The sequence below is a fragment of the Sitophilus oryzae genome, unplaced genomic scaffold, assembly GCF_002938485.1.
Source record: "Sitophilus oryzae breed Bouriz unplaced genomic scaffold, Soryzae_2.0 scaffold_179_pilon_pilon, whole genome shotgun sequence".
NCBI classification, from domain to species: Eukaryota; Metazoa; Arthropoda; class Insecta; order Coleoptera; family Curculionidae; genus Sitophilus; species Sitophilus oryzae.
The window spans coordinates 9,412,584-9,425,789 of NW_022146501.1; the positions used below are offsets into that span (position 1 = coordinate 9,412,584).

At 31.2% G+C, this 13,206-nt stretch overlaps 2 protein-coding genes across 5 annotated transcripts in view; one reads left to right on the plus strand and one right to left on the minus strand.

Moving 5' to 3' along the window:
* LOC115882868 overlaps positions 1-13,206 on the minus strand; it is a 451,933-nt gene that overhangs the window by 266,333 nt on the left and 172,394 nt on the right. The gene's annotated exons all lie outside the window — the stretch shown is intronic.
* On the plus strand, positions 9,750-10,694 carry LOC115882867. Its single transcript, XM_030901114.1, has 2 exons — positions 9,750-10,354; positions 10,422-10,694. The coding sequence occupies exons 1-2, from the start codon at positions 9,785-9,787 to the stop codon at positions 10,638-10,640; spliced, it is 789 nt and encodes a 262-aa protein (XP_030756974.1). The 5' UTR covers positions 9,750-9,784; the 3' UTR covers positions 10,641-10,694.

A 13,206-nucleotide genomic window follows, 5' to 3' on the forward strand; every position in this document is an offset into this window, starting at 1 on the left:
ATATTTTTTACTCTGTAGTTTCTTATACAGGTACGGAAGAAAAGTTATTACTCTTCAAACTAGATAAAATTGTGTAGGTGGAATCATATAGGAATCATATTGACATCAACATCCCAAGTTACTCATGTCAAAAAACTCCCAGACACCAAATTTCATCCAAACATCGACGTTAGTTCAAACATTATTTGGAAAAATTCGAAATAATAATGAAATTCTATACCATGCATCTCCGCAATTAAGCATTTTAGGATATACATTTATGCGAACTTTTTTACTTATTTTTACATGCTGCCGAAGTTTTCCGTATACAATTCGGACCACCCTGTATAGTATAAGTCTGAAAATTATTAAATAACAATGTGTATATTTTTCAAAAATAGCAAAATGGTTTAATACAACTATCTATCATTTATCTTATTGGACATAACATGTATGCTACGCTAATTATAAAAACAACTAATGTAACGCTCAATAGCGCGACATTGTACAAATTTGTTTATTACAAGGATGACTTGTCCCGTACAAAATTAACGTGTTGCATTGTTGTATATACAAAGCGAATAGATACAAAGGATAACTTCATAATTACTTACCGGGAAAATAGAATTAAAACAAAAAGTGTGAGATATTATTTGTAATGATGACTTGAGATCGAAAATGAATTGTTTTTTTCTATGTAAATTAACGGCAGTGAATAGTAATGAACTTGCATTTTTTTCTCTCTTTATACAATGTTACATGATGAATAGTAATGATGTGCATTTTTTATCAATTAATTTAGGCGAAATTTTACTTCGACGGCTGTCAGTGCTTTGAATCGAATTTAAAAATAAAATTACATAAAAAACTAATCTGTCGATAAGAGTATCTAGTCAGACAAAGAATAAAAAGAGACGAATGTATCAAACTTAATATAAATCAGCTGTAAACAGAAAAATTTTAAATTGTCACCGTTGTATTTATTAAAAATATCAGAGATTGTATATGAATATGTGTACTACCAGTCATGACCTATGCATGAGAGAGAGAAACCTGGACATTTAAAACGGACATCATAAGAAAACTGCAGATCGCACAACGCTCAATGGAACGAAATATGCTGGGAATAACCAGGAAAGACCGTAAAAGAATAGAGTGGATACGACCAAAGATCCAGACAATAGATGTCATCCACAGAATCAAATCCCTTAAGTGAATGACAAGAACGACAATAGATGGACCACAAAAATTACAACACCCTCGAGGAATTAAAAGACCTAGACTAACCATGATATTAGGAAATTACCAGGGATAACTTGAGTTATCTCTACAACCTAACCATAATTGGAAATGGTTGAATAAGCCGAAGATGATGATGATGATGATGATATGATTATTTTATACATGAAAATGCTTTCGATACTATCAACCAACAAAAAGTGTTAAAATCCCTAGTTGACTCTCGTATAGATCATCGCTACATACGGTACAATCATTAAACACCTATACCTATGAAGAATGCTACATCTCGTGTTAGGCTTCACGAAGATACTAATTTACACGTGGCGTTCGCCAAGGCGACACACATCTTTCCAAAATTATTCAATAATTTGCTCCAATACATGTGCAAACAGATAGAATGGAAAGAATTGGGTAAAAATATAAATAGGAAAAACTTGATTGAAAACTTGAAAAAAATAAATAAGTAATAAAATAATAAATAATAATAAATGAAGTCAAAAAATGTTACCAAAATTAAATGCAACCTCTGAACAAATGGGACTAAAAATCAACTTCTCAAAAAGTGATGAGAAACCTAGTAATTTGCGGTGGGATATATTAACCAATATCGAACTGAAAAAATAACTGCTTGGGTCACAAAATACATATAAACTCCGGTAACCAAACATGCGAGCTCAACAGTCAAATAGGACTGACTTAGGCCGCCTATGATCCACTGAAATACATTTCAAAGGAGACCTTCCGATATGTTTAAAGAGAAAGGAATTCAGTCAATGTGTACTACATATTCTGACGTATAGTGTCGGAGACCCTAAACCAAGAAAACAGCAAGCAAAATCAGAATAACACAAAGAGCAATGCAAAGATCAATGTTGGAACTATCACTGACAAACTACCGAATATCGAAGTACGAGACAGAACAAAAGTCACGGATGCCATAGAAAAAATTACAACTTTAAAATGGAATTGAGCAAGGCGCATTGCTAAACGATAATCGGTGGAAGAAGAAAATTATAGAATGGAGACCAAGAGATGATGCATTCAGGAGCAGAGACCGTCCTCCAACCAGATAGCATGACGACTTATCCACGAGACGTATCCACGGTAACTGGATGCAAATTGCTCGAGATAGGGAGTTGTGAAAGCAAACTAGGGTGGCCTTCGTCCAGCAGCAGACTAATGGATGATAGCATTGCACTAAATTATAAAAAATGGTTCACAATTCTTTTTTTATTTAAAGATTTATAGTATTTTATCAATTGATACAGGTTTAATGTTTATTTGTTTCTGTATCCATAATTCATAATAACTTAAGTCTGAATAATTCTTTAAATTATTTATAAATCATAAACGTCAGTTTTCGGCATAATTCAATAAAAATTCGAAATATGCTGGGAATAACCAGGAAAAACCGTAAAAGAATAGAGTGGATACGACCAAAGATCCAGATAATAGATGTCATCCACAGAATCAAATCCCTTAAGTGAACGACAAGAAGGACAATAGATGGACCACAAAAATTACAGCACCCACGAGAAATTAAAAGACCTAGAGGAAGACCGAACCTGAGATGGAACCATGATAATAGGAAATTACCAGGGATAACTTGAGTTATCTCTGCAACCTAACCATAATTGGGAATGGTTGAATAAGCCGAAGATGATGATGATGATGATATGATTATTTTATACATGAAAATGCTTTCGATACCATCAACCAACAAAAAGTGTTAAAATCGCTAGTTGACTCTCGTATATATCATCGCTACATACGGTACAATCATTAAACACCTATACCTATGAAGAATGCTACATCTCGTGTCAGGCTTCATGAAGATACTAATTTACACGTGGCGTTCGCCAAGGCGACACACATCTTTCCAAAATTATTCAATAATTTGCTCCAATACATGTGCAAACAGATAGAATTGAACGAATTGGAGACCAAGAAACAAATTATAGAATGGAGACCCAGGAACAAAAGTCACGGATGCCATAAAAAAATTACAACTATAAAATGGAATTGAGCAAGGCACATTGCTAAACGATAATCGGTGGAAAAAGAAAATTATAGAAGGGAGACCAAGACATGATGCATTCAGGAGCAGAGACCGTCCTCCAAGCAGATAGCATGACGACTTATCCACGAGACGTATCCACGGTAACTGGATGCAAATTGCTCGAGATAAGGAGTTGTGGAAGCAAACTAGGATGGCCTTCGTCCAGCAGCAGACTAATGGATGATAACATTGCACTAAATTATAAAAAATGGTTCACAATTCTTTTTTTATTTAAAGATTTATAGTATTTTATCAATTGATACAGGTTTAATGTTTATTTGTTTCTGTATCCATAATTCATAATAACTTCAGTCTGAATAATTCTTTAAATTATTTATAAAACATAAACGTCAGTTTTTGGCATAATTCAATAAAAATTCAACAAAAATTAAAAAAAATCATAAATAAAAAAATTCAAAATAAATTCAAATAAATCCTTCGAGAATTATTGCTTTGTTTAAAATTTTACAAGTATTTCAAACAAAGCATTTATTTCGTGTGTTACAAACGCGCTTGAATATCTGAAACTGGCTTCAAATACTGATATAAACGTGTACGACTGACTTTTAAAGCCTACTTGTGCTACCTTCAAATCAATCCCACTTTTTCTGAGATTGACTTGAGTGAAGCTGGTTTGGAATCGAATATAATATGGATGAAATTTCCCTGCAAATAATGTGAAATAAATGGTTGCGGATTAGGATCTAGATTCAAGCATGTTTTAAGTAGAGCTTGCATGAAACACTGAAAATAAACGTGATCTATGTCAAATGATTTTATGTTTGCATCCGTTTCAGTAAGTTCAATCTTACTAAAAAAGAGGATCGACTTAAGAAATTGTAGCCTCACTGAGATATCAATGACTGCCAAGCATATCGTTATATCCTGATAGGTTAAAGCAAGTACGATCGATTCAATCGCCTTGAGGCAAAGGTGGAGGTTCAGGAATGTTAATTTGCTCCTCATCATCAATTATTTTATCAGAAAACTCACTTTTTGGCGAACTAGTACTTGAAAGATGATCAAATCTCTTATTCAAACTATTTCCGCTTGAATTACTATCATTTATATAATGCTTTATGCCTCTGTAAGCTTTTTTACAATGCTTACAACATTTTTGTCGCCCATTCCATCTTTTCTTTATAGATTTTCGGTTTTCTTCATTTGAAATAGAACTAAAACTGCTATACCAAGAATCACTTTCACTGGATGAGTCAATCTTCTAGTTATATTCAAAGTACGTCGATTGGCAGTGATGATAACTGGGTTTATTATGACTCGATAGTTTGAAAACTAGTTTCTTGGAAGTTTTATCAGAAGTTTTGAGATAAAATAGCCGATATATTCCTCTGATCGTTTACCACACTATGTTATTGTAGATTCGGAATGACTAGAATTATAATTTATAAACTGTCTCGTGTGAGTGGCTTTCCTGTAAATCCATGTTTTATGATTTAATTACTTCTATAATTTATAACTTTTTTGTCCAAAAAAAATACCATAAAAAGAATACAACCGGATTTTTACACCATATGCGACCTCTAGCTTTTAAAATCAGGTGATTCTTCTTGTTGCGTGTGCCGTGTGCTATACAGGTGGCCCAGGACGGCCGGCCCTCAAGAATGTTGAATGAAGTGCCGTCGACGTGTAGGTCACCTGCCAACCGAGGGAACGTAGGTACTGCGGTCAGTCGATGTCAAAAGGTCAATGAAACCGAAATTATTTGTTTGGTCTTCGGTCCGATGGAATGTGCTATCGTAATTTTTGATTTGTTTCGGGTCAAGTTTTAACATTGAAAATGTTTCTGTTATCCTATATAAGGGAGCCCAAATCGAATTAAAATGCTACATTTGCCACACCATGACGTCATATATACAAGGTATAGGAAATCTCGGCGCAGCGGCGGCAGTCGGCCAGCGCCCGCAAAAACCATTACATCGCTAATTGTTTATTGATATATCTTTATTAGTTTAAAAGCAAAAAATATGGGGTTTGCTTTGATACCTTGTCAAGACATAAGCGAAACTTTTAAATTGTTTCTTTTTCTCATTTAGGCCTTCGTTTTTCGTTAAATGAAAGTTATATTAAAAAAATCTATTTTTAAACCAAATTTTCGCATGATTGAAATGATTATTCATGTTTAAATTCCTTTTTTTTGGTCATAAGCGCTAATGGAAATGTTTTTTGTAAATAATTAAAAAGTACCTACCCTACGAAGACTTTATTGTGTACTGGATCAAAAAATAAGTATTTGTTTTTTCTATACGGTGAGAACTATTAATATATCGATTTTTGATGATAGTGCCCTTTTACCCAGTCTAATTTTGTACTACTTTCGGAATAGGGTCCACATATCATGTAATTGTACTTCCATCCCAAAAAATCAGCTTGACACCGAAGTGAGAGGTAACGTCAAAAATAAGCTTTAATCTACCTACATCATAGGTAGGTGTAGCCAGTACTCTAGGTATATTCTACCTAGACAGTAGCTGAACTAGCTGACAGTAGTAATTAATTTGTTATCCGATAAGTAGTTGTCATTATATAAGTTTAATCATCTTATACCTCCTATAACGGTAGGTTTTGGATTTTTCCTGATTGGTTTTAGGGGAAATTCGTCCTCTAGAGAGTAAAATTATCTCGGAACAGTTTGTCGTATGAAAATTCCTTACTATTTTGGTCTAGAAGAATGAAATCCTACAAAAAGACTTAGAAGAAATTTTTTGAAATTCATCAACCAATGGGTAAAGTTAGTAAAAATTTATATAAAACTTGGTGACCTCTGGATTATACACATAAAAATTGGCACAAAGGTAAAGCGAATTTATGAAATTTATACCCTTAGGGAGTAGAATAGGGAATAAAAGTTTGCTGTACGAAAATGCAATATTATAACATTATAAACCAGACAGTATAAAATTTTATACAAGGGTTTATTTAGTGACATCATAACGAAATATATATTCCTCAATTATCCTTCAAAGAATAAAAAATAACCTATAAAGAGAGTATTAATGCTCTTAATAAATAAAAAAAAAGATGAAAAATAAAAAACATCTATGCTCACTAGCTCTCTATAAAGAAGTAAAAAATCATTTAAATCAATGCATGAACGATTCAAGGTGTAACGCGAACGTAGTCGCGAGAAAAAGCTAGTAATTTATTAAATTATTTTATTTAACTCATTAATTTTCATTGAAAAGGAATTTTTGTAATTCGCCACTATATTAGTTAAAAACTAAGAAACTCATGTCAAATTTAAGTTTTGAGATTTTGACTTATCATTTTTACAAAATCTGAACACATTTTAAAAGAAAAAAAGTTTTTGATAATATTTGTGTAGATTGACTACAAGTTGTATAACATAAATTTCTACGACCGGTCTACCTAGTGGTCTGCAGCATCGCCTTGTGGTGCAAACGTGGGCCTGTTAATCTGTGACGTGACGTACAACAGCCAAGAAAAACAGAAGCGTGGCTAAGAATTTAGTAATTTAAAAAAAAGTCTTTTAGATACAGTAGTAGGTATTAAAAAGTTTTGTGTTTAAATGGGGTTTGCCTTTAACAGTTAAAAAAATATATCGTAAAGTGTAACTTTGCGTAAGAATTCTTATCTGATCATTGATCATGATCTGTCATCATGTTAACCTGATGTTTTGTATGTTGTTTTGTTTTTCGAGGTTTTTTTGCTTGCTTGTTTTATTCGGATAGGTGCGATCGCATAATTATTATTGATAATGTTTTATTTAATGTTAACATTACTACTTTTTCAGTGAATCTTTAAATCTGTTGTTTTTTGTTAAGTTCGTTATTTAAACATAATATGTATGTAATACACTCATATTAACACTAATCATATTTTTACGTTTTTATTCATCATTTTCAATGCCCCCCTGGTTGCATCTTTGTAAAGGACTGTGATTTTTTTTAATTCATTTCTCAAGAAGAAAGAATTTATTTTTAGCCGACCATGCCAACAGGTATGGTAGGCTATTAAGATGAGCAAAAAAAAAGTTTTTTTAATTTCACTCAAAATGAGTTATTTGGGTCATGAACGACCTAAATACAAAATATTTTCATGGTGTCGGTATGTCTATCTGTCTGTCCGTCTGTCTGTAACACGATAACTCAAAAACCGCTAAACCCATTTTAACCAAATTTAACACAAAAATACTGTGGCACCCGAGAATCTGGCCATTAGATTTTGGTGAGGGTGGGGGTTTAAAAATTCGTAACTCCAAAATAATAGTAGCTAGCGAAACGCGGTTTTCAATTTAAGATTAGGAATAATATTTGCAACAAAATTTGTAATAACATCAAAATCAGTCAAAGTCGCAGTTTTTGAGATTGGAAAAAATTGGAAAAACTCCTTTACTTTGAAACTAAAAAACTGCCTACCAACTTTTTATTAACATATTTTAGTATGGACGGCTATACGTGCCTCCCGGCGCCAATTTTTTGACTTGAGATAGAGAGAACTACTATAATAGTAACGGCTTTTAAACAAGGGTAACAGTAAACAGTAAACTATTATAGTAAGTAAATAAAGACGCCCTAGGGGGTATATGAATAATAAAAGGTAAGACAGTAACCATATACAGGGTGATTCAAATTCGATCCCTACCTTTGGGATCTTCAAAAATTATGATTAAATTAGAGCAAAATTGTGCATTAAAGCGCCTAATAATATGCTGCTTAGAAACAATTAAAATTCCGACTTTTTCTTGCGTTATTTGACAAGGTATCCTAAAATTAAAAGCACATTTTCATTACCACATTTTTCCAGCTAGACAACATACGACACGGAGTATTGTAGTTAAACGATTAGATTTTTGCAAATTGTAAGTTTTGGGTTCGTTGAAGGACTATTTAAGAGCTACAATTTAAAAACATCTTTACAAGATACAGAGTGTCCCAAATAAATAAAAAATCAAAGTTGTATTTTTTTAAATGGAATACTCTGTATATTATTAAATTTTTAGTTTCTATGATTAAAATAAAGGTAAATTTGATTAAGGTTTACCGCATTTTAATCTTACCGTTTTTGAAATATTTAGGCTTTTGTCAAAATACAGTAAAAATTCAAAAAGAAGAAAGACTTCATTTCTCCAAGGGTATCAAAGTTTTTAATACTAAATACTTATTTACTGAATATTTATTGTGTTGCAATAATAAAAATAATACTACCTCATACAGAGTGTCTAATAATTTATTTTAAATAATTTCTAGCTTTAAACGGCAATAACTTGTTTAATTTAAATGAAACACCCTGTATACTTTAGGAGAGTCAGATGCTCAATTTAATTGTCTACCAAATTGTATTATACAATTTTTTACCTATCCCTTCAAGTTTTCGTAGAAAAAATATTTTTTTATAATTTAGACCTCATTTATCAATATACCCATGGAATATTGACATTTTAAATTGTTAAAAGTAAACAGACATCAGTAAATATTTTGTATTAAAAACTTTGATGAACTTCCTAATAATATACAGGGTGTTCCATTTAAAAAAAATGCCAAAATTGGCAGAAATAGCGCAAGAACAAAATTAATGTTCCTAATAATGGAAAAAATACTCATTTGAGAAAATGCTCGAATATTGCCATTGGTTCACAAGTAAAAATACTGAGTTTCTCGATTGTTTACTAATAGTAAAATTATTTAAGTCTATATTAAAGTGAAATGAATAATAGCAACAACTATGGATTGCTAAGAAAATCCTAAGGGCACATGAGCATGGTAAATATGTAATACTACTTTTGATAATTTATTGTTTTGCTGACTAACTTAAAAACTAAAATAACTTACTGCATCTGCCTATGATTCAGAAGAAACATGTTTTGAGTATACTGCTTACCTGAAACAAAAAAAAAATATATGTTAATATTACATTATATTCAAAAAATTATTTCTAGTGAATGTTTTTTAAAAAAAGATAAAAAAGATTTTTGAAATATGGTCATTGTTATTGTGATTTTGATTGGCCCTGTATACGAAAATAACATTTTAGGGAACCAAAAGCCAAAAAGCAAATCAAACAATTTTAAACCACATTTAATTTTAAAAATAAATAATAATATACTAAATAAACCATAACCTATAACAATAACGGTAAATACAATTTACCTATACAGATACGGGTAATTATTTCTTGATTATATAAAATAAAAATAATCATTAAATCCAAGAAATGGTTCAATAAATAACAAATATTTGAATAAATCCTTCAAACAACATAAATCATGTAATCCACTTTCATAATATAATATTTAAAAGAAAATCTACTCTTTATAAAATAAATAAATAAATAATAAAATTAATGAAATCAAAAAAAGACTTTTAAGTTTTCTGCCAGCTCTGAGAAGAAGTGGTTGAAGAATGTTTTGCAACTTTGAAAACAGACAACTTACATAAAAGTATATTAAACAGTAAATGCTTGTCAAACTAACTATAACAACTGACTTTGACAACCAATGTCAATGTTATCAATGAACAATTAGCGATGAAATTCGAAAACATTTTTAGAAAACTTTATATAAAGTTCAGTCAGTTTGAAGCGCCCCATAAACGTAAATTTATCTCAAAACTTTTGATAAAACTTCCAAAAAGCTTGTTTCCTAACTATCGAGTCATAGTAAACCCAGTTATCATTACTAGTAATAGACGTACTTTGAATATAACTAGAAGAAAAAGTGACTCGTCCAGTGAAAGTGACTCTTGGTATAGCAGTTTTAGTTCCATTTCTGATGAAGAAACCCGAAAATCTATAAAGAAAAGAAAGAATAGGCGTCAAAAATGTTGTAAGCATTGTAGGAAAGTGTACAGAGGCATAAAACACTACATAAATGATAGTAATTCAAGCAGAGATAGTTTGAATAAGAGAATTAATGATCTTTCGAGTACTAGCTTGCCAAGAAGTGAGTTTTCTGATGTAATAAGTGATGATGAGAAAATTAACATTCCTGAACCTCCACCTTTGCCTCCTAGTGATTTTTTAAAATTTAATACTGAAGATTTTGTTGCAAGTACTCCACAGAAAAGGATAACAACTCAAGATCTTGGTAGTGTCAAGGTTTGTATCTTGCTATCCTTATTTGTTGTTCATTCAAAATTAACAATTATTTTTTGTTGAATTTCAGCTAAGGCCATCAACTATTCAACTGAAACTCCCAAGAACGCCGGAAGTTCATGATATGATGCAAGTCTTAAGAAAAAGATTTGCTGCAATGCATTCTCCCCTTCAACAAGAAGACTATTCGAGCAGTGACACGTATGATGAAGATCCTCCTGAAAACTACTATAATTCAAATTCATTCATGAAAAATGGGAACATGTTTGTACCTTTAGGAATAGCTTAGAATGTACTTGTATGGTAGAAATAAACTATATTTAATGTCTGTTTGTGACATGTTAGAGCAAAAAATTTTTTAGTTTTCATTTATTATCCCAACATATACAAGAAAAATGTAAACAAACCGTTTCTTTATTTACAGTTTCATTTGACCAGAAACTTAATATAATCTATTTTTCAAGATTTGACAGTGATGGGCGTAGATTTAGGACCTTTATAAAATCAGAAAAAGAGTTTAAAAGATATATCTTTTCGTCCAAGTCTCAACGTCCGAGCACAGGTTTTTCACAAAAAAACACGTATGACGAAACTTAAAAATGTTAAACTAAGCCCCCCCCCCCCTAAAAGAGAAAAATATAAAAAGGAAAAAATATATATACAGATATATCATTTTATTAAAGTTAAAAATAAATGTTTTGAATAAACAACCACATTTGTAGGCCGATTCTTTCTACTTCGATTGAAACGAAGTAGTCACACTAGTTATTTCTAAATTTGGGATATTTGCAGCAGTGTTTGTGCATTTTTGTCAAATGTATAAAAAGCACCTAGCATCAATTGTTCGAATGCTGCTGAAACGCTCCACAGGGCGACATCGCATTACTACCCCTCAGCAAGATCATTTTTACAATTAAATGCTCGACGCCGACCGAGTCTTACAGCACCAAATGCTTAACAGCCGTTATTGTTGTCCATGTACAAATATTAGTTTATTTGATAACAACAAATATATTATGTAATATGTATAGATACAGAGGCATAATCAATCTGTTCTGAATGATATGATAAAACAGTAGAAAGCTATAATCATTTTTTTTCTGAATAACTAACTGTCAGTAAAGAAAATGTAAAGATTGTGTCCTTCACATAATTCGAAACATCAAAATATTTATCAAAGCAAACCATTAGTGAAATAGATTTTAAAAAGTCTATCTGGTATTAGAAAAATTCTATGAAATATTTTTCATCGTATTGAACACACACCCTTAAAGAGTCCAAAATAGATAGAGCTATTTTAGGCTAATCAATACTAGTGTGACCATTTGACCTATTAGGGTGACATAAGAATAACACAGATAAAATAGCAGAGAATAGCCAAAGTCGTGTATTTCGACCCTAAAAAGAGATACTAAAAAAGTCAAACAATTTAGCTACATTGCATCCACTAAAACATAATATATAAAGCTTTAAAATAAATCAAAATTTTAAGATGCCTGTTTTTCGTGCAGGTAAAAGTATTTTCCAAGGTTTGTGGTGTAAAGTAAAGTGGTATTATGAAAACGGATTTAGAGAAACTTTTTTAAAAATAGTTACTTTATAAAACTATAGTCTGTCCAACGACAAGACCCTTGACAGTGACAGATGTGTCTGTCATTTTAATTTCAAAGTAGTTTATTTTATTTTACAAAGAAATAAGTTGGTACAATTGGAACGCATAACAGGAAATTAATATATTTAAAATTTGACTGATAAGTGATTACTTCAAAATATTGTGAAAAAAAACTGTATAAAACTGAAAAATGTAATCGAGTTATTTATTTAAAAGAAAGCGGTGTGTGTTAATACAAAACAAACAAGAACAAAACACCACATACCAAAAAAATATAAAAAGAACTAGATATTTCTTACTTTCAAGCTTCAAGAAACTTCCCGCATTTATTCTTATATTTATCAATATAACTTGTATGTGTGTATGTACAAATACAAATTTGTAATACTTCACAGGAATAAATAAAACAAACTATTTTTATTAATAATAACACTTACCAAATTGTATACCTTAAATTTTGATTAATTAACTTTAATCTTAATTTTTTAAACCAGTACCTTTTGACATTATTTTTCTGCAGTACTAAAATCCATTATTTACCGATCGTGTGATGTCGATATTTTACAGCTACTCCAGTAGTAGGTACCTATATATGTTTAGTACGATCTTTGTACCATATATGAGATGCACTTATCTACGACGAGATGGTATAAAAACTTTATTGATGGTAACTTTATTGGTGTATAAGACTAACTGCCAGGGCAGCGAGTATTAACTATAAACCTGTACTCTGGGTCTACAGTTAATTTTCCCTCGATTTTTCCTCCACTTGACTTCAAAAGACACAAAATACACGTAATAACTCGAATTAAAATGCATCATATTTGGCATAAGTTGTGACACAAAATTATAACCAAAGACAAACAAATAAAAAGAGACTGACAAATCTCATGGTAAAGAGTGGGACCGCGTTCCCGTAGCGCAACTCTAAAACCAATTAGCAGGACCATGGCAGGACGTACGTCTTTATTGCTATCTTTCTTTATTATGTGTGCTTTATATGAAAAAGAAAGAGATAGGTATAAAACGTATCGTAAGACATTATCGCACATTCTGGCTGACGGAAAATTTAAATTAGTTATTATTAGTAGTATTCTTTCATTCTGAAACTGAATTTTTCACTTAAATCTGTTTTATTCCCCTATACCACGTAAAGGGAACGTGGTGTCGGGAATAAATCAGTTTAAGTGAAAATTTGCAGTTTCTTTCAGAACGAAAGAATACTACTATTATAAGGGAAATT